The sequence below is a fragment of the Falco rusticolus genome, chromosome 3, assembly GCF_015220075.1.
Source record: "Falco rusticolus isolate bFalRus1 chromosome 3, bFalRus1.pri, whole genome shotgun sequence".
NCBI classification, from domain to species: Eukaryota; Metazoa; Chordata; class Aves; order Falconiformes; family Falconidae; genus Falco; species Falco rusticolus.
In genome coordinates, this window is record NC_051189.1 from 61,912,849 (window position 1) to 61,939,502 (window position 26,654).

At 38.3% G+C, this 26,654-nt stretch overlaps 1 protein-coding gene across 1 annotated transcript in view; it reads right to left on the reverse strand.

Annotated features, from left to right (window-relative positions):
* SPIRE1 (spire type actin nucleation factor 1) overlaps positions 1-26,654 on the reverse strand; it is a 133,996-nt gene that overhangs the window by 103,632 nt on the left and 3,710 nt on the right. Inside the window, 1 exon segment of the mRNA XM_037379579.1 lies at positions 17,973-18,007. Within this exon segment, the coding sequence (XP_037235476.1) occupies positions 17,973-18,007 (35 nt within the window).

Genomic DNA, 26,654 nt, shown 5'->3' on the forward strand with positions numbered 1-26,654 from the left:
AGTTTAGTATTTATTGTATTATTTTTTGTCAGCCTGAGAGTTTAAGCCTGCTCTTTTCTGACTCATAAAGTAAGTAGACATCCTAATTTCTCTTCTCAGAAGTTCAGTGAAAACATCACTTTCCAAATATAATTTACTATGAAACAATTGAGATGTTTGTTTTTTCACATAGGAGTTTCTCTCAGTCACAAACAAGTCCCTGACCTTCAAGTGAACAGGCACAATGATCCCAGAAATAATCTAAAATTATATTGTGAGTTGTTCACAGCAGCCACAAAAAACAGACATCAAGGATGGGAAGATGGAAAAATGCACAGGCCAGAGTCACCCCACTGGCTGGTTCGTGGCTCTTCTATACAGATGTTGTCCCTGTCATCATGGCATCTCCACTGACTGCGGAGAGGATGTGGATGTAAAATACTGCAACAAACTTGGAATGAATTCCTCAGACACTGGGACATGCTGACTCCTGCCCACAACTAGGGCATGGTAATGCACTGGGACAAACACAAGACAATTCCTCTGTATTTACTTTGATATCCCATTATGACACTCTCAAGATGGATAAGGTATTAAAGCTATGACTTTTCCAGATCATTCATAACTTTAAAATCTTTTGTATTCTGTGTTCTGCAAACCTGAACTCACATACATGTGTTGGCTGCCACTGCTGTAGGGAGAGAAAAGTGTGTGTATCCCCCACCTACATGGTTCAGCATCCATGTGTGTCTATTTTCTGTACTGGTTTTTTATGCTGTGATCAGAGAAAGGAAATATGCTTCCCTGGTTTTCACAAGCAAAGAAAACCACGTGAGGAAGCAGCAAGGGCAGCCACCTCTGCAAAGGAAGGCGAGTCAGGAGTTGAGGGTAACCACAACAGAGACAGGGGCAGTGCCCTCACTGACCAGGGACTCAATCCCAGGTACCCAAACAGGAAAAGCAGAACAGGTCTGGTGACAGAAAACAGGGTCAGCTACAGTCCACAATCACCAAAGAAGTCCCGTGGTGACAAGGCAGGTCTGAGGCTTGGCCAGGAAGGCAAGCCAGCAGGTCAGGTCCAGCGAGGGACATGGCTGTGTGCAGGAAGGGCTGCAGCCTAGCTCAAGACACAAAAATGCAAAGGCTCAGCTTAAATGGTGCTCCTCTAAAAAAAAAAAAAAGGAGGAACGCCAGCAGCAAGGCTTCTTATGGCTCTTCACAGCTCTGACATGGCTGTTTTCACAGCCACCTGGTCCAAGGCTACAGCTGTGCTACAGCAGAGCTGGCCTGGGGCACGGGCAGCCCACCCTTACCAAAGGGGTGCGAGCAGGGCCCTGGCACGGGCTGCTGTGCTTCGGTACCGGGGAATACCAAAACACTAGGGGCAAAGGTGTGTATTCTTCTATTAAACAGTATGTGGCAACTATCAGAAAATAGTGTTACTGAAAAATCTGATGTCTAAAGTCAAGATCAAGAACAACCCAGTGTTCAAACACAACGTAAGATACTGAAATATGTAGTGACTTCGAAAGTTAGCTTGTGAGTGCATTGCATTGAACTCTATACTTATCTTGAGTATTCCTGACCTAGGAGACAAAACACTAGTCATGTTCTTCAGGAAGAGAAAAACTTCATTCTCCTGAATGAAGAAGATTTGGCAATTTGCTCGCTATGCTTGTTTCATAACTGATCATGAGACCTACTAACAAACCCATGTTCATTTTTTAATTAAATGAAGTCTTTTATATTTGGGAATCTCCTGGAAAATACTCGTAATACAGTAATTGATGGCTTTGTGTGAGAGAACAATAGCCTTTTTAAGCCAACATTGTTCATGAAACTAATACCGATTAGATCCATCAACAGTAACACATAAACAAGGCCGCCCTTTAAAGGAAAGGATAACAACAGCTATTGCAGGAATCACTGAAAACAAATGTGTGAAACTTTCACATCCACAGGTCAGGCCTGGGTATCATGTTACCATGGCTCCCACACTGGCAGACTCATTTTGGGTAGCAGAAGCTTCCCCAGCTGTATTGGGTCTGGCTGAGATGGAGTTAATTTTCCCCACAGCAACCCTCACAGTGCTGTGCTTTGTATAGGTAGCAAAGAGGTGCTGATAACACACCAACATTCCCCCTGCACCATTAGGTTGAGGGGTGGGCAAGATCTTGGGAAGGGACATAGCCAGGACAGCTGACCCAAACTGATCAAAAGTTTCCATACCATATGACACCAGCTCAGCAATAAAAGTGAAGAGAAAGGAGGAGGAAAGCGGAGACATTCATTATTTGCAACATTTGTCTTCCAAGAGCAACCACTACGCGTACTGAAGTGCTGCTTCCTGGGAAGCGGCTGAACATCGCCTGTTGACGGGAAGCAGAGAATAACATCTTCTGTTTCCTTTGCTTCCACGCACAACCTTTGCAATTTCTGCATTAAACTGCCCTTATCTTGACCCCTTTCTCCTCCTCCTGTCCTGCTGAGGAGGGGAGTGATAGAGCAGCCTGGTGGGCACAAGGCATCCAGCCAAGGTCAAACCACCACACCAGTGCAACCCACAGGAGCTGCAGCAGCAGTATTCTTGTCCTGTCCATACATTGTCCTTCATACAGGCCTCTGACTCTCTTTAAAGGAACCAAGCTCTCTGAGCCCACATCATGACTCATTCCTTCTAGCCATCTGACCACTCTGTGCTCCCAGTGACACGGAGTCAGCTGGTAGTCTGCCCTGCCACAGCAACACTTCTGCCTTCTTCCTGAAACCTCCCTGCACTGTCTCCGATGCCTCATCTCTGTATGTGAGGTCAGCATGGGCATTCCAAGCTATTAAAATACTTCAGGGCTCCCATACATTAGACTCTCTCTCTCCCCTCTGAACCTGGAAAACAACCAAACTTTCTTTCCATCAAATACTTGGAGAGGCTAATGCAGATGAATAAATACACAGCCAAAATAACGCTGACTCAGAGCACTGGAGGAGAATAAAAAGGACTGATTTACACAAATGGATTTGGTCTTTTTAACATAAATTATTTTGTTACAGCAACACAAACAAAACACCAAAGTGCTCCAAACAGCATATGTTTAGGCTGGTTTAACAAAATAAGCAGCTAAGAAAACGTTACTAACATCTAGCAAATACATAAAAATCTTCGCTTATCTTGAAGCCTTCTCATTTTAAACCAGAGTTATCTATACAGGCATGTATTTGAGCAAATGTTTTAAAACTTATTATTGAGCAACATTGGTGCTGTCTTCTATAAGAAATACAAAGTAATCTCAAGTATGTAAAGTCTATACAAATATTCACTGGGAAAGGCATCTAAATTTGAGACATCTGCTTGGGGTGGGGAGCGGTGGAAGATGTATATAACAATGAGAAAGACCTAGGACACACAAAGAGCTCTTGGTTTATGTAGAAACTGTCCAGTCTGATATGTCTAGAAAACATTTCATCACCAGCTTTACTGCAAGTAAACAGTGATACAATCTAAATCAGAAAATGAAATATATCCAACTGTCTAATGACAATGGTTGCCTAACAGTCTTTTTAAGATCATTTGATTAAAATGGAAACTGGCTACATTATGGTAATACATGTTGGGTATTTCAAACATTACAATCCATAAGACTCATCAAATAATGACAAATTTTATGTAACATTAAGTTCAGTGATTTGAAGTCCCTTCTAAAACCTGTGATAAGTCACAAGGCTCTATGACTCTTGAGATTATCGTTTCACTTAAAGGGAAACTATTTTGTTCCCCCTTCCCCAATATGTTCAGAATAAGCACATATCTACTTACCATAGCTTAACAAAACGTACCAAGTCTCACTTTACTTTTTCCTTGTGCAACACACACTAATTCCTGATGTTGTTTTACATGTGTGAAAACCAAACAACACAATTCCACTGCTAACAGGGAACACCATATCCACTATGCCTTCTTTTCGCCTGCTATTTCATCATGATAAAAATAAACAAATACACACATACAAGCACACATATGTGTTTTTGTTTGCTGTGCATGACAAAACATGAGCTTTATATAAACAACAAGTTAAAAAAATAATAATCATTCATTGAAGATTGATGTGAAATCACTGGAATGAATACCATGGGTGCCGTTTTCCAAACACACAAATACAAGGTTATGCACAGAAACCGAGAACAAGAGGTTTATTACCAGCAATCCAAGATCCTCAAGATCTGTAACCCAAAGTTTCAGTACAGAAGGGCACTAGAGTTTAGAAAGTCTGTTTCTAGCTTTAGCAGTAATCTGAGAAGGAGCTCATGCCTTTGCCTTTCATGTTGTGCTGCCACATCAATGTTCTGCTCTGAGCACTAACCTCCATGCCCTCAGTATTTCTCAACCTGCAATTTAAAATAAGTGTTATAGATTAAAGACAAGACAGAAAGAATGCACCCATACCTGTGGATTAGATTCTCAAGTAACTACAGCTACTATTAAGAATTTATTTTTCTGTTTGTGTGGCTGTTTGCATATGTGTTTTTCACGATAAGGGTGGTAAAACAGAGTAGATATCCCGGAGAGGCTGTGAGATCTCCAACCTTGTATGCAATCAGAACTTCACTGGACAAGGTCCTTAGCAACTTCATTTAACTTGAAGTTGGCATAGTCTTCAGCATGCTGGTTACCTGGTCTACCCTAAATAACCAGAGGTCCCTTCTAACTATATTATTCTACAATTCAATAACATTCTAGATTTAGCCAGTTCCAAGCCCTGTCTTACAAATTTACAGTCATTAAAGAGCAGATTGAAGAGGCCTCCATACATGCAAGGATCCAGAGTCTAGAACAGTCCTTAGAAAACAGCAGTGTTGCCTGAGTTTTCAGCAGCACTTAATGAAGTTACAGAGCTCCTGGTGGCCATGCCAAACAAGTCAGTGCTGGAAACCTTCCCAACATATAATGCAGCTAAGGCTCTGATGAAACATGGAAATCAACAAAGCCAGCACAACCACAGCTAATATAAATCAGTTTTGGCAGAACACATTAGCCATATCAAAAGGATTTGAGTAGGGATGGCCATCCCCCACTGTTACTCCACAGTGGAGACAAAAATCTGAGAGATAATATGAAGGGCTTAGACCTGTGAATGTTAAAAGACATTTTTTCCACATTTCACATATGAGCAAGTAATACAAGCTTACAAACACTGTGCATCCAGAAAGAAAACACAAGTAAATTGTCTGTATAGGAACAGCTGGCACAGAATCTTCAATGTCTCCTCATAAACCACACTGTGGTTAACAGGAAGACCAACTTTATAGAAAGACACACCAGTAAATATGTTGCTAAAGGTACAAATTCAACAGCATATTTTATCAGTGCCTCATGATACAGGAATCAGGTTGTTTAGCATCTTATGAGCCAACAGTATTCTTTGCAGGCTGGAAAAGGACAACATTTGTTTTTCTTGACCCTAGAAATTCTGGAAGACATTCTTATGTCAGTCACTGTAATGGAAGAAGCTGAGGAAATCAGAGGCCTTGTGTAGTAATTACATCTCTAAAAGGGACTGCAGCAGCATGAGTTGTTCCTCCACCTCAGTGTCAAGGGGACACAGTGCCATGTAGCAGGAGTCACAGAAGTCATATGTCAAGAGTATATGACAAACAGAATGTGTGAAGCAGTCCTCCATAAGAGTCAAATGCACATTCAGGATCCTGACTCTATGTAGGAGTTATCAGAGTGCAGTGGCAGCACTTGCTAGGCCTAGGGCAGTCAGAATTTAGCAGAATTTGTGGCTGAGAACAGTTTGCTGTATCCATTCATATCTGTTTCTTTTGCTCAGGATACCCTTGTGAAATCTGTAGGTGAAATCCTGCATTAGGATGCTGAGTAGCCATGTGGTTTGCAGCCCCTAGAGCCATGGCAGAAGTGGGTCAAGCCAGGCACAACAGTGGAATTAGCCTGGAACACCATAGAGGCCAACATGGTCTAAAAAGCCACCCATCACCCTTACAAAGAGGGATTCTGCAGGTGTGGGCTTTGCTCCTTCTGTCTGTGGGACTTGAAACTGCTGACAGCTCTGTACTTAGTTACTGGATCTCTCCAGAGCAGCAGAGATACGGAGTGGGGGTGTATCTATCAAAAAAGCATGCTGTGAGGAGACTGTTCTCAGGAGGTAGATCACTGTTTACTAGCCATTTAAAGGAAAGCAAAAAGGCAGACTGGGATCCTCATTCACTGAGGAGCTGAAGAAGTCTGGCACTAAGAGGTGTCAGGCAAAGTAATTGTAGAATAATTATTTTAAGGGAGAAAGGGATGTAAGAGCACAGTAGAAGTAAGTCAAGATCATTCCAACAGAATGAATCATAAAAAAGTAAACTCAGAAAAGAACATGTCTGTAATACGCAGTTCCTTTGTACTGGATGATTCAGAGGGACGGACGTGCTCTTAACTAGGTCTTCTGCACATCACAGGGAGCCAGGGCAGAGCAGCTTGGATGAGCACTGTAAGAATCTCTGGTTGTGTGTCAGTGGTGCACAATAATCCAGGTCCTGAATGAACACAGAACTATCACTGACAGACAAAGTATCATTTCTCATTCAAATTTATGTATCAGTGCAAATGTAATTATACATATAGTTGGCTTGGATATGGAACTGGGACTATAACAACACAATTTGAGGACAACAATACTCTCTTTTGTAGTTTCTGTACAACTGATGTTAGAAGGGCTTTTTATTTCCAAGTCTAACAATTCTCAGTTTCACTGCATCAAAGCCACAGAGACTGTAGCTACCATAAAGCCTGAAGCAACTGATGCTTTTTGTTCCTATAGCCATTAAACAGGGAAAAAGCACAGCAATCAACACTTTGCTGTGTTCTATTCAGAAAGCTTTTTGAAAACTTGCTTTCACAGTCACTTTATAAAATCTGTAATAGGCCACGTCAAACAAAAACCCCAGTGTCAAATAAATTCATCCACCTTTGGTAAACAGTATCTTTTAGTTATACACAACAAAAATAGAAATACAATCACCCATTAATCCGAAACACTTGAGTTTTCATGCCAAGATAGGAAATGCAAGACAATGTGCATGTGTATCTGCTGCAGTACCCACTGTCTGGTAAAATCCATCTATCTAGGTATTCACACAGGCATAAGATCGAAGAACTAAGATCTTCATACATATACAGGCCATCTTTTTCAAAACCAGAAGAATGAGCCACTGACAGTAAAGTGCTTGGAACCTCATTAATTGGACATAACTGTGTTTCAATATGACTTCTGAAATGCTAGAATACCAAAACACTGTATTGCGCTGTAAATCCACAGTGATGCTCAGGCTGGTTTTAAGGACTATACCTTCGTTCAAGACATACCTGCTGAAAAATGATACCAGTCCTCTGAAGCAGGTTTTGTTCAATGAAATTCTATTTTTAGGACCAGTAGCTTGCTCACTTCTAACATTTTTTTTCTTCAAGTTTTCTGTCCTACTACTTATTACTAGAGTATTACTACACTATGAAGCTAAACATTACTTCATATTTTAATGAAAATATACCTCACTTGTTTCACTGACTTTCCAAATGCTGTACTAAATAAAGGTTTCCTTATTCTGCATTGGGGTTTTATGCTTCTTTCCTGTATTACTGGAATAGTTTTACTTTTTTCATACCTAAATATGACTCCTACTTCAAATCCCCCCAAGTTTGTTTTTTTCTTCTATGAAACATTCATTTTGATTTTTCCCAAACATTCTGCATCAGTTTTGAAATGCTTTCTCTGTCTGAAATGTATACAAGAAATTTAGGGGTAAGTTTGTCTTCTGTGTAGGAACAAAGCTCAATCTATCTTCTGCCAGCAAGTGAACAATAGAAAGTAAAGCCTGCTTTTGTACTAGCATAGCAACATCTACATGTATAACCCTGAAAGATAAAAGATTTATTTTTAAAGAGAATGGGTTACTATTTCTATAGAATTTTAAAGTATTTAAGAAATCTACACAGAAAAAAAGGGGATGGCCTAGCCCAAAAGTAAATTGCTACTATCTTGATGAAATGTCTCTCAAGGGAATTAGTATTTTCTTGGCAGTAAAATAACAACTTTGTTATTTTGGGTAGTATTTACAATCTGAAGAAAGATTTTGGTTTTGTGATTAAGGCTTAAATAACCTAGATTTTGTGCTGGATCCACCATGCAGCCCGTATGTTGCAATGGGCAATTTGCCTGATGTCTTCAAACTTGATTTTTCTTTCTCTAAAACGAGAGCAGCATTAATTTTCTCCCACCAAACATTCATCTTGTCTACTTTAGTATCCATATAATTAAGTCACTGGGGCAACTCATAGAACCTCAGGTTCATCACACACCTCACTTACTGCTGGTCCGGGTTTTAAACTGTAAAGTCTGCTACTCTATTTGCATATATAACTAGCATAAGATGCAGAAATCAGCTGGAGGATCTGACAGTTGCAAGCAGACAACGCACCAGAAAGCTGGGAGTCTAGGGATTAGAAAGACCTTAACTTTTAAACAACCATCTTTTTTTTGCATAAGAGAATGAAATACTTGAAACTGAAAAATAATTTTGCTATAATCCCTCTAAAGAAGTGGTAAAACTCTCTCCATCACAATGGCAAGTTTTTCTCCCTTTCTCTCAATTAATAATTCTTACTGAAGTTTTTCAGAGTAACTTTTTCTTTAACATCTAGTAATGAGTCTGGAACATGAAAAACAAATTGTATTCCAATACACTTTCCTAGTGTCAACACTTTAAATGTTACAGGCATAAACATGCAGCTGACTCTCCATGATCATGCAGCGTTACTGTTCCAATGTCCTTTGGCCTGTGCGATAAAAGCACCAAACTGCACAAAAGAAAGTCAGGTTCAGCACTAGCTCAATCTACCAGATCTGAATAGAAAGCTAACTAATAGTTGACAGAAGTAAGTCAAATTTGTCAAGAAAAATATATTACAATAAAAAGTTTGTTTACTAAATAAAATCACAGCATAAGCCCTCAAGTACATTAAGGTAGTCAATGAAAGCTAAAAGTATTACAAAAAAAGTAATGCTGGATGTTATGAACACATCTCAGCCAACAAAGTTCACTAAGAACGTTATTTCTGTTAGTATACAGACAGATTAAAAAAGAAAGAAGAAAAGGCAAAAGAAGTATTTTCTGCATGCCTTACTAGTTGTAGGTTTAACACAAACTCCAACAGCAAACAGTACAGAGTTATAAACAAGAGCAGGCCTTGGGAAAATTACAAGGCAAAAAGGTGGCCAAGGACCAGAGACCACAATTACTTCACTGTTTTCATGCAGTTTCAATTGTATTTATTTTCTCCATACCCAACTAAATGAAACATTTGTGGAAGACCTAGATATTGCATGGAACTTTCACTCACAGAATAAAAGTGAAATACTCAAACATTCAGGCACAAACAACATGCTCAGAAAAACAAATGTAATCTGCCATGCTACACAATATATGCAAAGGAAAGTACTGATTCAACATCACCAAAGGTGGAGGAGTTAGATGAGGAATGTGCATGTATTCCTCTAACTATATATTTCTATGTCCTTTGAAACATTTGTTAAGAGCTTTGCCCCAAAGCAAACAGAACGTAGAGCACGAGGAACAGCGCATCTTCCTAAACGAAGAGAGCAGATGGAGCAACTTGTTTACTTCGCAGTGAGCGTCTGCTCCAGACCTACAAAAGTATGAAGAAGATAGCCTGAATGTACAGGCCAGAGGTGAAAAGCAATATATAGCAACTCCCAAACCCATCATATAGACAGAGAAGTCTTTAAAAAAAACCCCCAACTTCGAATAAATGTTCTACATCATTGCCAATGAAAGGAATAGGTGGCAGGTAGTTTGCATTAGCCAAAACAACCCAACAGAAATACATAAAGCCTGAATTATCATCTTGGCAAGAGAAAAAGAGAGGGGTGCCTTTAGCAGAATGCAATTAAGGATTTGGCAAGTATCTGGAGGAAAGGAAAAAGTGTTAGTCAAAGATAACATTAATATCGCAAGTCCAGATAACAGAGGAAGATAAAGACACAATGAGAAATACACAGCAGAGAAATAATGATTATGGGTAGCAGTACAACATCCACGAGGCCCAACAGAAGAAACACGCAGAAGTGCAAAGAGCTGTGCAGGAACACATTTGGAGCAGAGTCATCTCTGTAACATTGAAAGTCATGAAATATTGGGTAGCACACACAAACAAATGGGGATGATTAACTTTTTGGTTAAGGAGAAACAGAAATAAAGGAAGTTCATGAATTAACTACAAAAGATTTTGAGGGAAAACAGGAGAGGGGGGCTTGGAAGTAAAGGTACAACACAGATGAGGAATGGTGCCAGGACACTGACAAGGGTGTTTCAGGCTTAGGAACAAATACATGAAAGAAAAACTGTCAGTTTAACTAACTAGGTACCCCTACCTTCTTAAATGAAGCAGGAGTTAATCTACTAAGTGTGGACAGCTTGCCTTGTCCTAGTTAATTATTTAACCTTCATTTCTTGCTGAGGGTGAGGCACTAAAAGCATTACAGGTGCTTCATAATTACTACTGGTTAATAAAAGAAAGGGACGTGATGAAATACACATTTAGAATTCGGTCACCCTTTTTTTTTAATCCATATGTTTAATTTACTCTCTGTATTTCACTTTGGTAAATAAAAGTATTTTACTTCACGTGCTAAGCACATAGCAACACTAAATGATAATCAAAGAGGTCAGCACTGAACATGGTTTAGGATTTTTCCTTCAGGCTGTTGAGGAGAGATCTCAGAGCTTGCACTGCTTTCCCATGATTTGACATTACAAACATTTAAGTGGCAGACAAAATTAAACACTTTTAAGATGAAAATGTTCACACTGGTAGGTCATGGGGAGCACAGAAACTTACCAGTTGCTAAAAAGTTCACTTTGAACAAAAGCTCAAAAGAGTTGCACTGTGTCAAGTCAAACAAAAGAAAGTACAAAACTAACAAAAACTCCTTTTTGCCTCAGTGAGCCCCAAGACCAATCCAGTATCCCCTCTGCCAAAGAAAGCATGCAGTGCTGCACACTCTCACGACTCAACTGCAAATCTTGCTTTGTTTAAAGTCTCGGCTTCTCAGGTCAAGTGATTTAGATAAAGAGCTACATGTTAGTATTCATATGAAGAAAAACAGTCATAGAACTGCAAAGAGGGGAAAAAAAAGAAGACATATATTTGATTATGTATTAGCCAAAATCTAGAACCTAATCTAAAAAAAAAAACATATTCTTTTCAACAGTTCATGTTCTGCCGATCTCACTGTATGCTAGAATAAGCCTTATGATTTTTGAATGCTCAAAGACAGCGTTACAGGGAACCAACATGGCCTGCCCTGTTATTAAAGTACTAAAAAAGCATATCCGACTAAAATTCCAGCTTTACTCTTAGTATTTTCCCCGAGTAGCCTTTGAAAATCCTGTGAGGTACACCACATCTCTCCTCCCTTCTCTTGCAGTAACTGAAACTTCTGCATGTTCACAACCAGTGGAGGAGAGAGACAAAGCAGCAGAAGCAGCAAGAGAAATTAAAGGCTAAACAAAGATTAACCACGCTGTCTACTTGTTCATAAAAATTCCACTTGTTCATCTGCACTAGGTCAGCTAAAGCAGCATTAGAAAAAAGCTTTTCATAACGTTATTTTCCCAAGTATGAATTGCTGGGGGTTCTACAGGTGTAAAGTGGCTAATGAATTTAGATGTTACCACCTTCACACAAGAATGGGTTTAGATAAACCAGATTAATATTTCTAAGCATGTTCAAAGCAGGAATGTTAGAATGACTCAATGTTAATACAAGTTATCACTGAAAAGAGCAGCAAAGGTGTCATTAAACAAAGTAGGCAGGAGCACTCTGGATTTTCCTCATTCATAAATAACTATTTCTCTTACTTTAAATCTTTTCACATTTTGAAAATAAATTTCTTTATATTACTAATTTTTCAATCACCTCATTTTCTTAATGGTTAAATTTGCTTTTACATTTTAAGTTGAGAAACTAGCACCTGGTAACTGAAGTGAAATTAAGTGTTTAGCTCCCTTGAGTTACTGGGGTTTTTGACCACTGACCAAATTCAAAATTGATAAGCACGCAATTAGGTTATCTTACCTATGTTAAAATTAGCCTAATCCAGTAATGCATGTGATAGTTGAAACAATGCTGCTTAGATATTCAAGGGCCTTTATGTTACAGTCACAGAGCGCTACTAAACCCAGCCACCCAGAAATAAGAAAAATTAGAGATCAATTGGGAACACACACACACACACAAAGGTCTACTTGAGCAATTTTCTCTCTCTTAAGGGGATTTAATAATCTAGTAAGACCATAACATTAAAAAAAAATAAATATCCATGTTTGTTCTTCATAAAACACCTCTAATACCCACTTCAGTCAGAGGAAGTTACTCATGTCCTGCAGTGAGATAAATATGGTATCGAAAACAGAACATCTGGAAAGAAAAATGCAGTACAAAATGAATGTAATACTATATTTGGATGCTCAAGCAGCTCAAAGTGCTCCTTGCTCTTCTAAAAAAAAAAAAAAAAAAAGTGTGCTAAAATCTGATTTCCCTTGGCTTCCTAAAAATCAAACCACGCACTGAACTGATTCAGTACTTCCAACCTCATCACTGCAAGTTGTTTGAAGTGTTGCAGGGAAAAAATGGCTGTAAACAACAAATCTTCAGAAATTCAGCCTCTTTGTGTGCCTTCCGTCTGTCATTTAATCTAGATTTTATGTACTTTACTCTCATCACCTGTAAATCTCCTGCATACTTTTTACATTGTGGATGTTGAACTTCCAAGTGAATAGAGGGATGGAAGGTTTGGGTAGGTTTTTTGTCCCCCATAGATGAAAAGGCCAACACTATCAGATCAAACTTACCACTGAAGTTGAACTTACTGAACTTGAGTGGTGTACTCTACCTCAGCTTCACAACTGCCCTAGGCAAAATCCACCAAAAAAAAAAAAGTGAACTCCCTCCATGCAATCACTCTAAGAACTATTATCCAGTTTCTATTCACCCCCAGAAAGCGTACCCCTTGTTTGGACTATGTTTTTACTATTAACTATTTGGTACTTAGCAAAGAGGCAAGAAAACATAGCATGTCTAACAGAAAACTCAAAACTAGCAGACTTCTTCAAAAATGGTATCATATAATCTCAGAAGACTTTGAGGGATTTAGCAGACCAGAAATGTTTTGTAGCTTTGACTTATTTGCAATAAGAGGCAAAAACCGAGAAGTATGAAACAGCATTCTCATTTCATACTGATAGTCTAAACCTGGCTTCTATTATATACAACAAAGAAAGACAATACAAAGGGCCATTAAATTGTAAGCATGCAAACAACATCTAATGCTTAATTTTCCCCTGCAGTTTGAATGAACAATAAGATTACTCTCTTGCTCTGAACAGATAGCAAACATGTCCACTGGCACTGGTCTAGTAAAAAATTAGCACCTTAAAGCTAATTGATACAACAGCTATCATATCAATCCGTACATATGACAGCTACCATAGATATAATAGCATGCCATTGATATGACAGGCATCAAGTACACTATAACAAAAATTATATAGAAAGGGTTCTGCAAAAATAAAACACCTGTACAAATTGCCTTATTCTCACAACGCCCCAAGATCCCTCCCAGAGTCATTTAAACTGTATTTTCAAACTTTCACATTTAATCTCGTTTACAAAATGGGTAATTATGTAGTTACCACAGGGTAACTATATAGGGAATATTTTTATGCTTTGAGATTTAAAAAACCACCAAGAACAAAAAATAAAAAAACCCCCACCACCTAACTTAATGCTCCATGCTCTGCTCTTCATGCTTTTCACAGGCAAAGTGTTCCCTGGAGGGATCAAAGTCTCTGCAAGACCTAGTTTTCCACCAGCCATTATCTGACATTCTCAGAAGACCAAGGCTGAAATCTGCCTCTGGACTCTTCTCCAGCTGATTGAAAGGTTTATCAGTGGCATCACTGGAATGAAGATTTCATCATAAATCCTGTGTGACTTTAGGGCGTGTAGATTATTAAAGGCACATCATACTACACTGCAAAATTACGAAGCCTTTACAAGGAACTGCTGAATTCTCTTAGAGACTCTGGACAGATGGCAGGATTTGACTATCACTAAATCAGCTTAGTCAAATACATTATTAGTTCTCCAGCCCAATATTCACCGTGTATTCCTAATGAAATTGCCAAATGAAAAGGGCAATGTGCCAAGCTTATAGGAAGTAATCAACAGAAATCCATTTTCCTCCAAGATCAATCTTCTCCCAATGTGCTGTAAACACTTATACAAGTTAAAAAAAAATAAAGCTCCTCTTGAAAAAGCAGCTCATTAGAAAACACAAAAGATCAGAACCTGAATTCTACTTTTTTGTGGGTTTACTATTAAATCAAGTGTATGTTAAGCTGTCTCTCTTTCACTATGAAAATCGGGAGGTCAGACTGACTGCCGCAGAACCACCACATAAATGAACAAGCATAAAGGACTTTTAGGTATCTAAAATACCAGGTCCCTCAAAAGCTGGACGTGCGGCTTCTCTGTGAGATAATTCCATCAGCAAGGGATGAGCACTTCAGTTATCAGAACTGGCACATAATGCTCAAGCACGACTTAATGCTCACGAGAAAAGATGCATGATTTGACTTTGATTTCAAGCAGGCAATCCCGAGTTCCTGTTAATTTTCCTCTTAACAGCACAAGGAATCAAAAACTTTCACAGAATTACCAGATTTGTAACCAAGCACTCACACAAAATTTTATTTTTTCAATGCATAATCAAAACTTATTTTGATGGAAGTCACACTCAGCCATATTTAACTAAGATAAATGATTCTCAAAAACACTTTTGCCTGTCCTCTGTAAAGTGACATTTCTTCTCCCTTGTCACCATAAGGTTAACGCTCAGGATTGTTTACTGTGGCAACTACCCCTCAATCAGAGCTTACCTTTGTTTACACTCAACAGAAATAAAAAAAAATAGAATCCTAGATATTACTCTATGCTAATTACACCCACTTTAGACTGCTTGAATTTTGAGAAGATAACACACTTTAATGTAGGTGTGCCATTTTTAATGCAAAATTATGACACCTCTTTTGAAATCCTAACATTCTGTGCTATTAAATACATGCTCTTGTTTTCACCAGCATGAGGGGTGTTCATTTTGTTTGCATCAATACGATGAGCTAACAAACTTATTTTTACTTGTACCAGAGTGAACACTACCCTTATAACCTATATATTTATTTCCCTAAATTATTTTATGAAATACAGTCAATATTTCAAGTTCCAAATGAAAAGGTAAAAAAAAAGCAAATTTAGCTCCATAGACAATTACTATATTTTTCACTGTATGTTAAGATTTTCAATAATTAGAGATACATATAACCGATGACTCATGAATAGAGTTTGCATACGGAGCTCATAAAGTCTTCCTAAAATATTTCTACAATTGATTCCTTTTGTGATTTGACATGGAGCTGAATAGTGTTGAGCAATTTATTCACCATTGTTTGTGACAGGCTATTTAATTAATTTCCGACTTTTTAACAAATGTGAGAGGTGGTGTGTATCTTTATACCAGCCTACACACTGCTTAACTACATTAATCACGCACAACAGGCTTCTACTCAGTTAGGTGGGTCTTTTCAAATATGCAGCAATTAAACCCTCCTACATATGAATCACTTAGCATTCACAGAATACTTTCTATATGAGTATTAAATATTTACAAATGAGGCTGGCATATTTTATATAATCTTCACCACCTCAGCTGAGACAACTAAGGAGCGCTATCATTAGGTACGTAAAAGTCATAGCCAGATGGAGATTAAATAAGTTCACCTTATTCCTTACCCCCCTCTTCCCATTAAGGCTATGGCATCTGGACTCTGAACTTGACACACCACATATTGCTGGCTTGAAATAAATCATGTACCAATTCAGGATAGTTTACATTTTTTGCAAAAATGTTATGATTGTTATTAGTTACTATTTTAAGAATTTTCCCACAATATTCTAATACATTCAATCACACCACACTCTTTTCCACAGGAACAAATAAAATGAGATGGGCTATCTCTGCTGAGTTCCTAGTTCTGAAAAGCACAAACATCACAAACTCCAAGGCTAAAGCTGCAACGCCAAAGGAATTTTGGAGGAGGAAAAAGCCACCAACTCCTTCAGAATGACACAGATAAACAGAAGAGTCAATATGCTAATGGTCACAGTGCCGCTTATTACAGACAATTTAAAATGAAGCCTCTGTCTCATGGGAAATTCTAGCCTGCTTTTCTTTCCAACTATCAACAAAAAATATTTTTAAAAGATCAAAATTAAAACCCTGAAGTATAACATATCCAACTGATTCTCACTAGACATATTCATTTGAAACAAAACCACTTCTAGTTTCCCAAAATGAAATATTTTATGTATTTTGTTAAATACATACTTTAACAGAGGTTTATTATTATCTGTATTTTTAGTGCCAGGGCCTTTCATTACCTTCCATTAAAAAATGTAAAGCAAGATTGTAAACAATATTTAGTATGCAAAGCAAATGACACACAAGATTATCATTTGTGAATATGGTACTAGATTTAGGAACTGAGATTTTACAAATGCTAAACAAAACCAGGATGCATTTGCTTAAACTGAACTACACGATGAAAAAAAATGTGCCCACTTCCATTTTCTATACTTACATCAGTTAGGAATTACTCCTTATGCTATGCTGTATCCTGCAGAAAGGACATTTCCCTTTTTTATTATTATTAATACTTGCAAAAATCTGGATGGCCTTAGCGTTTTACCATCTGTAGTCGAACTAGCTAGCCTTTCATTTTTAATTTAAGCCAGACATTTTCATGCACAGTTTATCTATGTACAAACCATTCAGTAACAGCAGTTTGTCACCTTCATATATATTATTGATAAGAAAACAGACAACCTGCCAATTAAGATGCATGCACTTGCTCCATCTCTAGGCTCAGCCTGAGGTACTGACAGAACAGTTGAAGTAAAAACAGAGTTTTACATTTCAAAGAAAGTTCAAAGTCAGTGAGAAAAGACTGCCCTGCAAAGGACACAGAAATTGTATTTATTGCTAGAGAAGATTATTTAAGGAGTAAACTATATTATTTACTCTGTATGATAATTAAAATTAAAAAAAAACAGGTCCATAACCTGTTCAACAAGACATTCTACTTAGTTTTCCTTTCAGTCTTGGATTCAATCTATGTATCTGACAAAATGATACTTTGAACACTCTTACAACAGTAGTCACAGCTTAATATCAAAGATACAGAGTCAAATAATGGTCAAGGTATAAATCAAGCAGATTTAACTGGATTTCTGTTTCTATTGCTACCCCAGCAAGATATATAGTATTTCTTGGGCCTCAAATATTGTCAAGTAAATTAAAGGAAGTATTAAAAGTATCCGAAATCAAGATGTCTTTAGACAGATAAAACCCCCTGAGATCACTGGTCTTCTCTGCTTCCATCCAAATTCTTGGGTTATCAAAAATCACCAAGCCATTCCATAAACACCAAGTATTTATTCCACACTACCTACTAGTCCTTTCTAAAGTATAACAAGAGAATTTATCCCACAGAAAATATTCAAAATAAAATATTCTGCTAAAAATATGTATTTTAAATAAACTTATATCAAACAAGATTACACTGGCTGCATAACATCTCTAACCTTGTTTCTGGAAAACCATATGGCCTTTCTTTCCTCTGTTTCTGAACTTCAGACTCAATATCCCATGTTAAGATACATTTACGCAGCTATTATAAATACAACACACATTTCACAGTACAACTTTGCAACAACAATTCCACACCCCACATTTACCCTATAAGTAAGAACATGAGCTGAGCTAAATCAGCGCTAGCAGAACACAAAATACTTCTCTTACCTCCATTTCTGTGCAGCGTAAATGACCCGATTTATCTGTAATTGAAAAAAAACAAACCCAGATTAAAAAAATGCACAAGTAACACTAAAAACTTGAGTAATTTTTTTTTTAGTAATTGCCAAATATTCTTTTATTCTTTGTCTTATTTTAATCACACATTTAAACAATGTTTCCATTATATATGCATCACAGAATTAACAACAAGGTGGCCCTGCCCTTTTTATTTGGATCCTTCACAATACTCCCTTGGAAAAAATATGTGTCTTTAATGCCTGGCATCATTATTTAAATTGTATGACTGATGCTCGGCCATGGAGGGAACATGAAAACATGTTGGCTTAAATTAAGCAGCACCAAATAATTATTTCAAGAGAAAAAACAACATTCGTGCATAAACCAGGGAGCAGCTACTGTTTCATCTGATACCTCTGGAATAATAAAGAGTTCAACACCACCACAAAGTTCAAGCAAATTAAAGTTGAAATGTTACAGTAATATTCTGGTAAGCCCCTCTCATCAATTTTTGCATTTCCTCTGAGTTCAGAAGCATCACTTTGGAATTTATATAATACAGAAAAATATGTTTCTGAATTGTTTCATCAAACTGAAATCTCAATTTTCTCAAAGACAAAACACTTTGGTATGAAAGTGTAAGTGGATTGACAGCTTACAAAAAATAAGACTAAAATTTCACAGCATGTTAGGAAGGTACCATTTCACCAAATGCAGCAAGTTTCTCATTTCACATTAATAATTCATATCAAAGTAGGGTGAAGCAATTCTGACAGGATGATTTTCTGTTTGAAAAACAGTATTCAAGAACGTCAAGTATTCCATGGAAATATATTCATTTCAAAGGGGAGCCACCCAAAACCTTAATTTCAAAGCACCCAGATATAGAATTTTCCTCTTTTTGTCTTTGCTTTTTGGCGGCATTGCACCCACACCGCTAGTTTACAATTTGTGACTTTGGCCTTGATGGCACTCACCCTAGGGAAACGTGTGGCACGATTCTGAGTCCCCAGGTACTCAGAAACTAGAATGGTGCACGTTCACTTGACTGCGTGTACACTGACAGCACGTCACAGGAGACGGCTGCTGACCACCACTCAGCGTGGCCAAAGGATTTACCGCAATAGTTAAGAAAAACCTGCAATTTGCAGCCATAACGGGAAGGACTGTTTTATCAGATTGCTTGGCAAGCTCAACCAACTGATTCGCATAATGTTTGCACAGAGGAATGATCATGCTGACTTCATATGTCAAATCTGAACGGCATGCAAAAACTGTCAGCACTAGGGAAGAGTCACCTGCATAGAAAACAAATTAATTTTTGATATTGAACTGGTCACCTTCCCCTTTGAAACTAAATGCTAAACTTACCTTGAATGCATAAGGAACATCTGCCAAACAGAGTGAACGCTGTTTACCTGCATTTTGAACTGTTGCAAATGCAAGCTGAATGCTTAGCACTTGTGTCTGACTTCAAAACAAACTGAAGAGTGACTTTAAAAGGTAGCTTTTGCATCACCTAACACCTTTTCAAAAGGACTGGTGATTTTGGCTGATTCACCTCAAGATAAAGATAGGAGATTTTTTTTGTATTTTAAACAGTAACATTCATGTGATTGTTACAAATGGAAGAAATTTACTGAGAACTTTATTAGCAGATTTACGAATATCAGGGGCTGTTTCTGTCAGACGACAGATGATCAAATCAATGTCTCTCCGTGATCCAAGATGATACAAGACTAATTCACAGAAATGTAGTCAAGATGGGGAAAAAGACTGTGCTGTCTTTTTTTAAAAAAAAAAAAAAAAAAAAAAAAAGACTTTTTTCTTTTTAATTACTGCTTTGGAAAAAAGTAGTACTTTCAAACCTATGATGATGCAATGGCATACAGAAGGCCATCAATGTCTGCAATAACTGATAATTTAAAATATCTTGATTAGCACCTCCTACGGTCTAACAGAACAGGATGCAAATCGTAGATCCTCTTGGTAGCACAGACATAAAGCACTCATTGCTACTTATGTTGAGATCCTACGAAGATCCTTTTAATAGAAGTTCTAACCAAGTCTTGAAGGACAAAAATAAATCAGCCCAGACCAAAACAAGCAAGGCAAAATTTAGGTTTCTGAAAGGAACAGCAAGAAGCTTATCTCACAACCCCTTTGATAGGCCATCTTTGATAAACTTCCATGAAAGCTGTTCTTCAAAGAAAAGCACTCAAACTCTGGAAACCTTCCTCATTTCATATATGTTACTATCAACATTTACTACTGCTTTTAGAGCAAATCGTAATTCATGTTTTGTTTTATCATAAAAATATAGGGAACATCTTAAAATGGATTATTTATTCCCATTTATACCAGCATTTTTAAAAAACAACAGTACTGTCATGATTCCGTGTGCTGAGGAAGGAATGGGAAATAACAAGTAGTTTAAGTCTCACAGCAGCTCAAATGTACCGCAGAGAGTATTCTAGACAGGTGCAAACTACTAACTTAAACATTTTAATATGTACTACATTATGGTAATTATTAACCATCCCATTCCATATGCCTCAGTACCCTGAGCCCAACTATACACTTAGCAGACTTCCCCAAGCTGTCTGCAGTGACTTATGGACCTCCTCCATCAGGAATTTCCTATATTTCTAAAGAGACCAGCATTAACAGTATTGACCCAGGAAACATGCACTTCCTTGCATCTATCAAGACTGAAATTAATTTGCTTTTGTATGGCCCATGCAAGTCAATTTACTTATACTGGCTGGGAGCAGAAATGGCTTCTCTCTTTAGCTGACATGACTGAAAAAGCAGAACCTCTTAAATGTAGCCTAAGGGTCACACCTTAATTCACACTGGGGGAAAAAAAAATTCCCTATAAGTCACCATAGAATAGTCTCTGTCTGCAAGCAGTATCAAATGCTTATCTGGTAAATACGTGAAGACTTACAAAATTATTTCGGCTGCTGCTTCTTAACATAGACACAGACTTCTCCAGACTTCACAACCATTTAACTAGATACTAACCTGTGCAGCATTTTCACCACTCTTACTGCCAAAAAAAGACTCAACGGTATTTTTCCATAACAGCTTTCAAATAGTGATTAATGCATTCATTACTAGTAAACAGCATAACTCTTACTGTCAAGTTAAGTTCAATCTAGAAACAAGCTACAACTTGGAAGATTATGATTTTTCACTCAGATTGCTGAAATGCAAAAAAAAAGATCAGTTTTTGCAAGAAGAGACTCAAATTGGAGGTTTCCTATGTCTCTGAAAACAGCCTTCAGAGACATATTTGCCACAAAAAAAAAAAAAAAAAAAAAAAAAAAAGAAGAAAGAAACCCCTAACCTTCATATTATTTTGAGGGATGAAAAACTTTCTACTTTAAAATTATTCTTAATCTAAACCCTCAACATGAGGAGTCATGCCAAACTTTTCATCAAGCGTTGGGGCACATCATCTCATCCCTCAAGGCAGGAGCTTCAGGCTGCTATTTAGACCGGAAAAAATAATTATTTTCACAAAAGCTCTCAGAATGCTTTTAAAAAGAAACTATACTCAATTGATCTATAGCCCGTGCTTCATGTAAGCACAACTTCCCTGCCTTCCAGGGTTTAACAGGTCACAGTTAGAAAGGGTCTTCATAATTTTTAAATCAAATAGCTAGCATATCATGTACAGCTGCCAACAGTAAGAAGCACACATTTAAGACTGAATTTTAAAAGCAAGATAGATAATTCAGTATGTTAAAGTGGACTGACACAGGATATTTGTAAGAAAGCATGCAGGATGTGCAAAACCATTTGCACTCAGCTATCCAAAGAAAACCTGTGTTACAGAGTTGACGTCAGTGACGTGACATCACAATCACGTGTCTGCTGTTTCAGCTATAACCAGCTGCTCTGAGTCCTGCGGCTTACAGCCTCAGAGCACCTTCCTTGCCCTCTCTAGTGTCTCAGATTCCTCTGCATAGATCTAAAAGCATTTGCCTCAAGACAGCTTCCTGCAGAACTGAAATTATCAGCACTGATTTTCAAGCAACAGTGTAGTCGATATATGCAGTGGAAAACGTGAAACTCATTTTGTACTCAAGATTAATTTGCTAATTAAATGTCACAGCCCATTTCTACAGGTTTTAGGTGAAATCAAGTTGCTATTTCCACAAGAGCAGAACTCAAGTTGCCTTCAGGAAAGACAGCCACTGCCTATACATACTGGAGAACACTGGACCACAGTGGAAGAAGTGGCCAAAGAAGGAACACAGGAGCTAACTTAAGGAAAAGGAGCAAGGAAGAATGTGGGAATCACTAACTCAAAATCCTTAAACTGAACAGTCTTTAGTCGGTCCCCCAGAATAACAATAAATTGAATTTGTATTTGCTTTCTAGCTTTTATGACTTCAAGAGGCTTTTCCTTGCCCTTAAGAGAATGAGGAACGCCTTAGGAAAAAAAAAAAAAAGAACAAAGGTTCAGACTCACATTGAATCATCTGATTGCAGGAACTGGAGCATTAGTTACCCAGTCTGACAAGATTGTCAATAGGAGAGCCAAGATTAGTACCAATAAAAGGAAAGGGAAAGAACAGAAGAATGAAGAAAGCAAAGGCAACCAAGCAACATAAGGAAGAGGTGAACATGCAAAGAACAGGATTCAAAATTAAATGAAGGAAAAGGAAAATAGGAAAATATTAATGTAGCAGGAGTGAGCCAGACTTCTGGCAGAGGATGGACATTGCAAGATAAACAGAGGAGCACAGAAAAATCTTGTGTGGTAAAAAGAAATAGAAAAAAGTGAAAACAACAACAAATATAGGTAAAGTATAGCTTAGGAGTAAGAAACATCAGGCTGCAGGGAAGAAGGTCAAGAATGGCAAGAACACAAGGAAGTTGAAGGAAGCAGACTGGATAAGTAGAGGTAATCGGAGACCTCACAGAGCAGCAAGCATGGAGACCCATGTTTTTAAGCAGCTTTACTCAGGCTTTGAGGATCAACATATGCTTCCTTTAAACTATGTAATTAGAAGACAAGAAGAAATGGGATGAGTTTTCACAGCTTATAGCTTTTTGGATCTGACTCACTCATGATTTCTCTACCAGTCTGCAGCTGATGATGTAGAAATGGTATGCCTCATTTTTCTACCTGGGAGAGTAAAAAGGAACGAGAAAGAAATTTGTAAGAAAATACAAGGAAAATTCTTAGAGAGGTTACTAGACCAAAGGCAGCCAGGACATTCCTTCCATGACAATCTTTCTTTTCATGCCTTCATCTTTCTACATTCAACACTTCACTGAAATTACTCCTCATTTTGTACAGTCATAAGCAATCCTCTTGTACACTGCACAAAGCAAAAGTAACAACTAAGAGGTCTTCAATACCCAGTTCAATTTTGTAATAAAAATTATTTTTAAGTAATATTCTTGAATTCCAAACTAACAAATCCATACTACCTTAGTGATACCTTCCAAGATACAATTAAATGATCACTCTTTGTCTTGTCCCATTTCTACTCTGCACAAGGAAATTGGCTGTGGTCAACATGCAATTCTTTCTGTGTTCCAATGGTCGCTCTCTTTAGCAAACCTGTAAGGTTACCTAGGGATCACATCAATTTTTTATATTCTAAGATAAATACTGTGGTAGATATGTATTTCCAAGTGCTGCTGAGCTCTATTCGTAGCTGCCAGTCTCTTCTGCCATTGCTTAAGTACAGATACTACTACACTCACTTTCCTCTGGCCTGTTCAGATATCAACCCTTCCAAAAAAGTGTGAATTCACAGAGTTCATGTCTCAATTTTTATTCTTTTTAAAGTTCTGTTAATATAATCATATTCTAATTTTTCCTGGAGCTATCTACTTGCTTGCTCATTCAACAAGTTTGTGTGGCAGAAATCTGACTCCACTGAGGTCACTGGTAGTTTCTGCCATCATGTTTGATGGATCCATAATTTCAAGCAGGTTACAGCTTTTCTAAACTGACAACACAGCACCGTTGGATCTGTTAGCAAACTCTCTCAAGAAGATGAAGAAGTAGTTCTCTTAATTCTTTTCTACCACATCTATGTATTTGCAGTCTTGTGTTTTACACTGTACATACTGAGTCATCTCCTTCTGTTCCTCTTAAAGCGCACGGTAACAAAATTCAGTAACACACTTATAGTGACGTGTCATGCAAGCCAGCTTAAGGTTTTATCAGAAATATTAACAATATTTTGTTTGTCTCCTTACTGGATCCAATGCTGTAATGTGATAAAGTAATTCAGAAACAACGAGTGAACGCTCTCCAGTTTCCTTTAATAGACATTATGAAAAAGCTTCCCCACTTTTATAGAATATGTTCATTGCCAACATGGATACAGGATGTTACTTACCTTTAGTCCTCTTGCCACATGCAATACACCTACTGCACAGTCAGCAACAACAGCCACGCTCAGGTCAGACGCATTCACAATGCTGCTGCCACACAGGTCATCCTCCCTGCCTGTCACCCTGATCACATCCTGCTCCCTGAACAGTCCTGTTAAAGGCGTTCTCTCTCTGTCACATCATACACTGCTACCATCTTCACTTTCAAAGCCCTCCTCAAGCCACCCCAGTCCTAGCCATCACCTCTCACTGGGTACTGTGGGGTAAACTGTCACCTCCAGTCAGCCCCTGAAGTGTCATTATGAACACCAGGAGACCACAACTCCTCAAAGTTCTTTGCTCTTAAGTTTTCCTTGGGAACAAATGCAGATTTCAGACAACACCAAATGAATCTTTATTCCATCACTGCCTCCTTACTGCCTTCAACATTTCTGCATACAAATATAGGTAACTGAGGTCACCTATAACTGTTAGCCATTTCCTTCCATTTCTTTTGTGCAGGCATTTAGAATATATTGGTTTGGGGTTTTTTTTTAGCAGAACACCGTATTTTGTTATGCTGAAATCTTTTCTTTGCATATTTTGTCCTCCCCCAGCACACCCATGTACAGTAGGGTCCCGAGCATCTGCCTATATTCACAGAGAGACCATGTAACCCCCAGCGTACAGGATGCATCAGCATAAGCCACGACTGGAAGCCTTCCAGTTCACCCTTTCATACCAGGAATCACACCGATGGCCTAAGCTTTCTCTCTTCCACAGATCAGCAGAGCACGTGAGTGTAGATGAAGTATCAAACTCACCAAGGTTCCTTTCTGCTGTCTAGTGCCATTTTCTTCCTACCTTGACTTCCAACATTAACATACCTATATAGATAGCTATATCTATCTTAAAAGTCTTGCAGGAAAAGGTGAGGCTCAATACATCAAACCTTGCTATTTTTAAATACAGATGTGTCTGAATACCCTTGAACAAAATCTGAACGCAGAGCATAATTATCTTAATTCTAGCAGTACTATTTATTTTAGCAGTATTCATAGTAACACTTGTTTTGAAATTTAAACAGCAAGCAAGGCTACTCTCATCCATTATCTTTCAAAAGGGTCAACAAAACAAGTAGTAAAATGTCAGTACATTTAATTTTCCTCTAAAAATCCTGCGTGTTTTCCCTCTGTGCTCCAAAGAGACTGACAGATGATAAAGTCTTGATGCACACAAGCTAAATTTGCACTTATTCGTCCTATATTTCTCCACGCTGCCTTCCAATACCCGGGTCACAAGGGCGTAAGAAGGACAAGTCATTAAAACTGCCAAGACAAAGTAAGCTATTCCTCTCCAGAGTGTCTCACCCTGAGCCCTCTGAGTCCTGTGAAAGCCACCACACAGTCAACTTTTCTGTGATCTTTTTGATTCAAAGCCAGAAAACTCCATGCATTATTCCCTCCTGCTGAACGCCTGGCAGACTTCCAAGAGAATAATCTGCCTAGTTTTTGCTTCTGATAAAAACAGCAGTAATTCTCCTCTGTGCTTTCTCCTCTAGGGCTAGAGGACAAGGCGAAAGAAGGGCCACCGACACCACCTGCAGAGGCATGCTCTCAGGCTGGAGGGGGGGAAGGCTAAGGAGCATCACATGGATGCCAGCCCTCAACAGCCCACAGCTGGATGTCAGCACAGTTTGGTTTTCCAAATATTCATCTTTGACGCTTTCAGAGATCCTCATAGCCATTCCTCTTCAGAAGCTCGGTGCAATGCCCAAAATCAGTGGCTGCCTTTGCTAAGTCAGGAATCTGGCACTAACAAAACGTGTGGGGAAGACTCCCAGTTTTTCCAAGCCTGTTCATCCCCAAAACTGTCCTGTGGGAAGGAGGCAGCACAGCTGGCACACTGAGAAGCAGGAGCCCTGTTGCAGCCACAATGCAACCCAGATGAAACAGCCTTCTACACCCTAGGGCATTCTGCTGCTGCTAAATACTGGGCATGAGGTCGATTGCCAGCTCCTGTATGGGTTTTCTACTGTATCCATCACTCACAATTGCTTCAAGTTTAGAAAAACACTTGTAAATACTGTTCCACAAGACAGCTTGGAGAAGTGAAACCACAGGTTTACACCAAACTTTTTAGCTCATTCAGAAGTTATTTTTTACTGCATCTGGCACTTGACTAGATACCACCGTTAGTTCGTTTCATATAAATTGCAAGTAAAAGAGACAGCTAAAACACCCATTAGGTAAAATGCATTCTACACTGTATCTCCAATTTCATTGTGGGTATTTCTAAACAACCCACATTTCTGTGGTATTT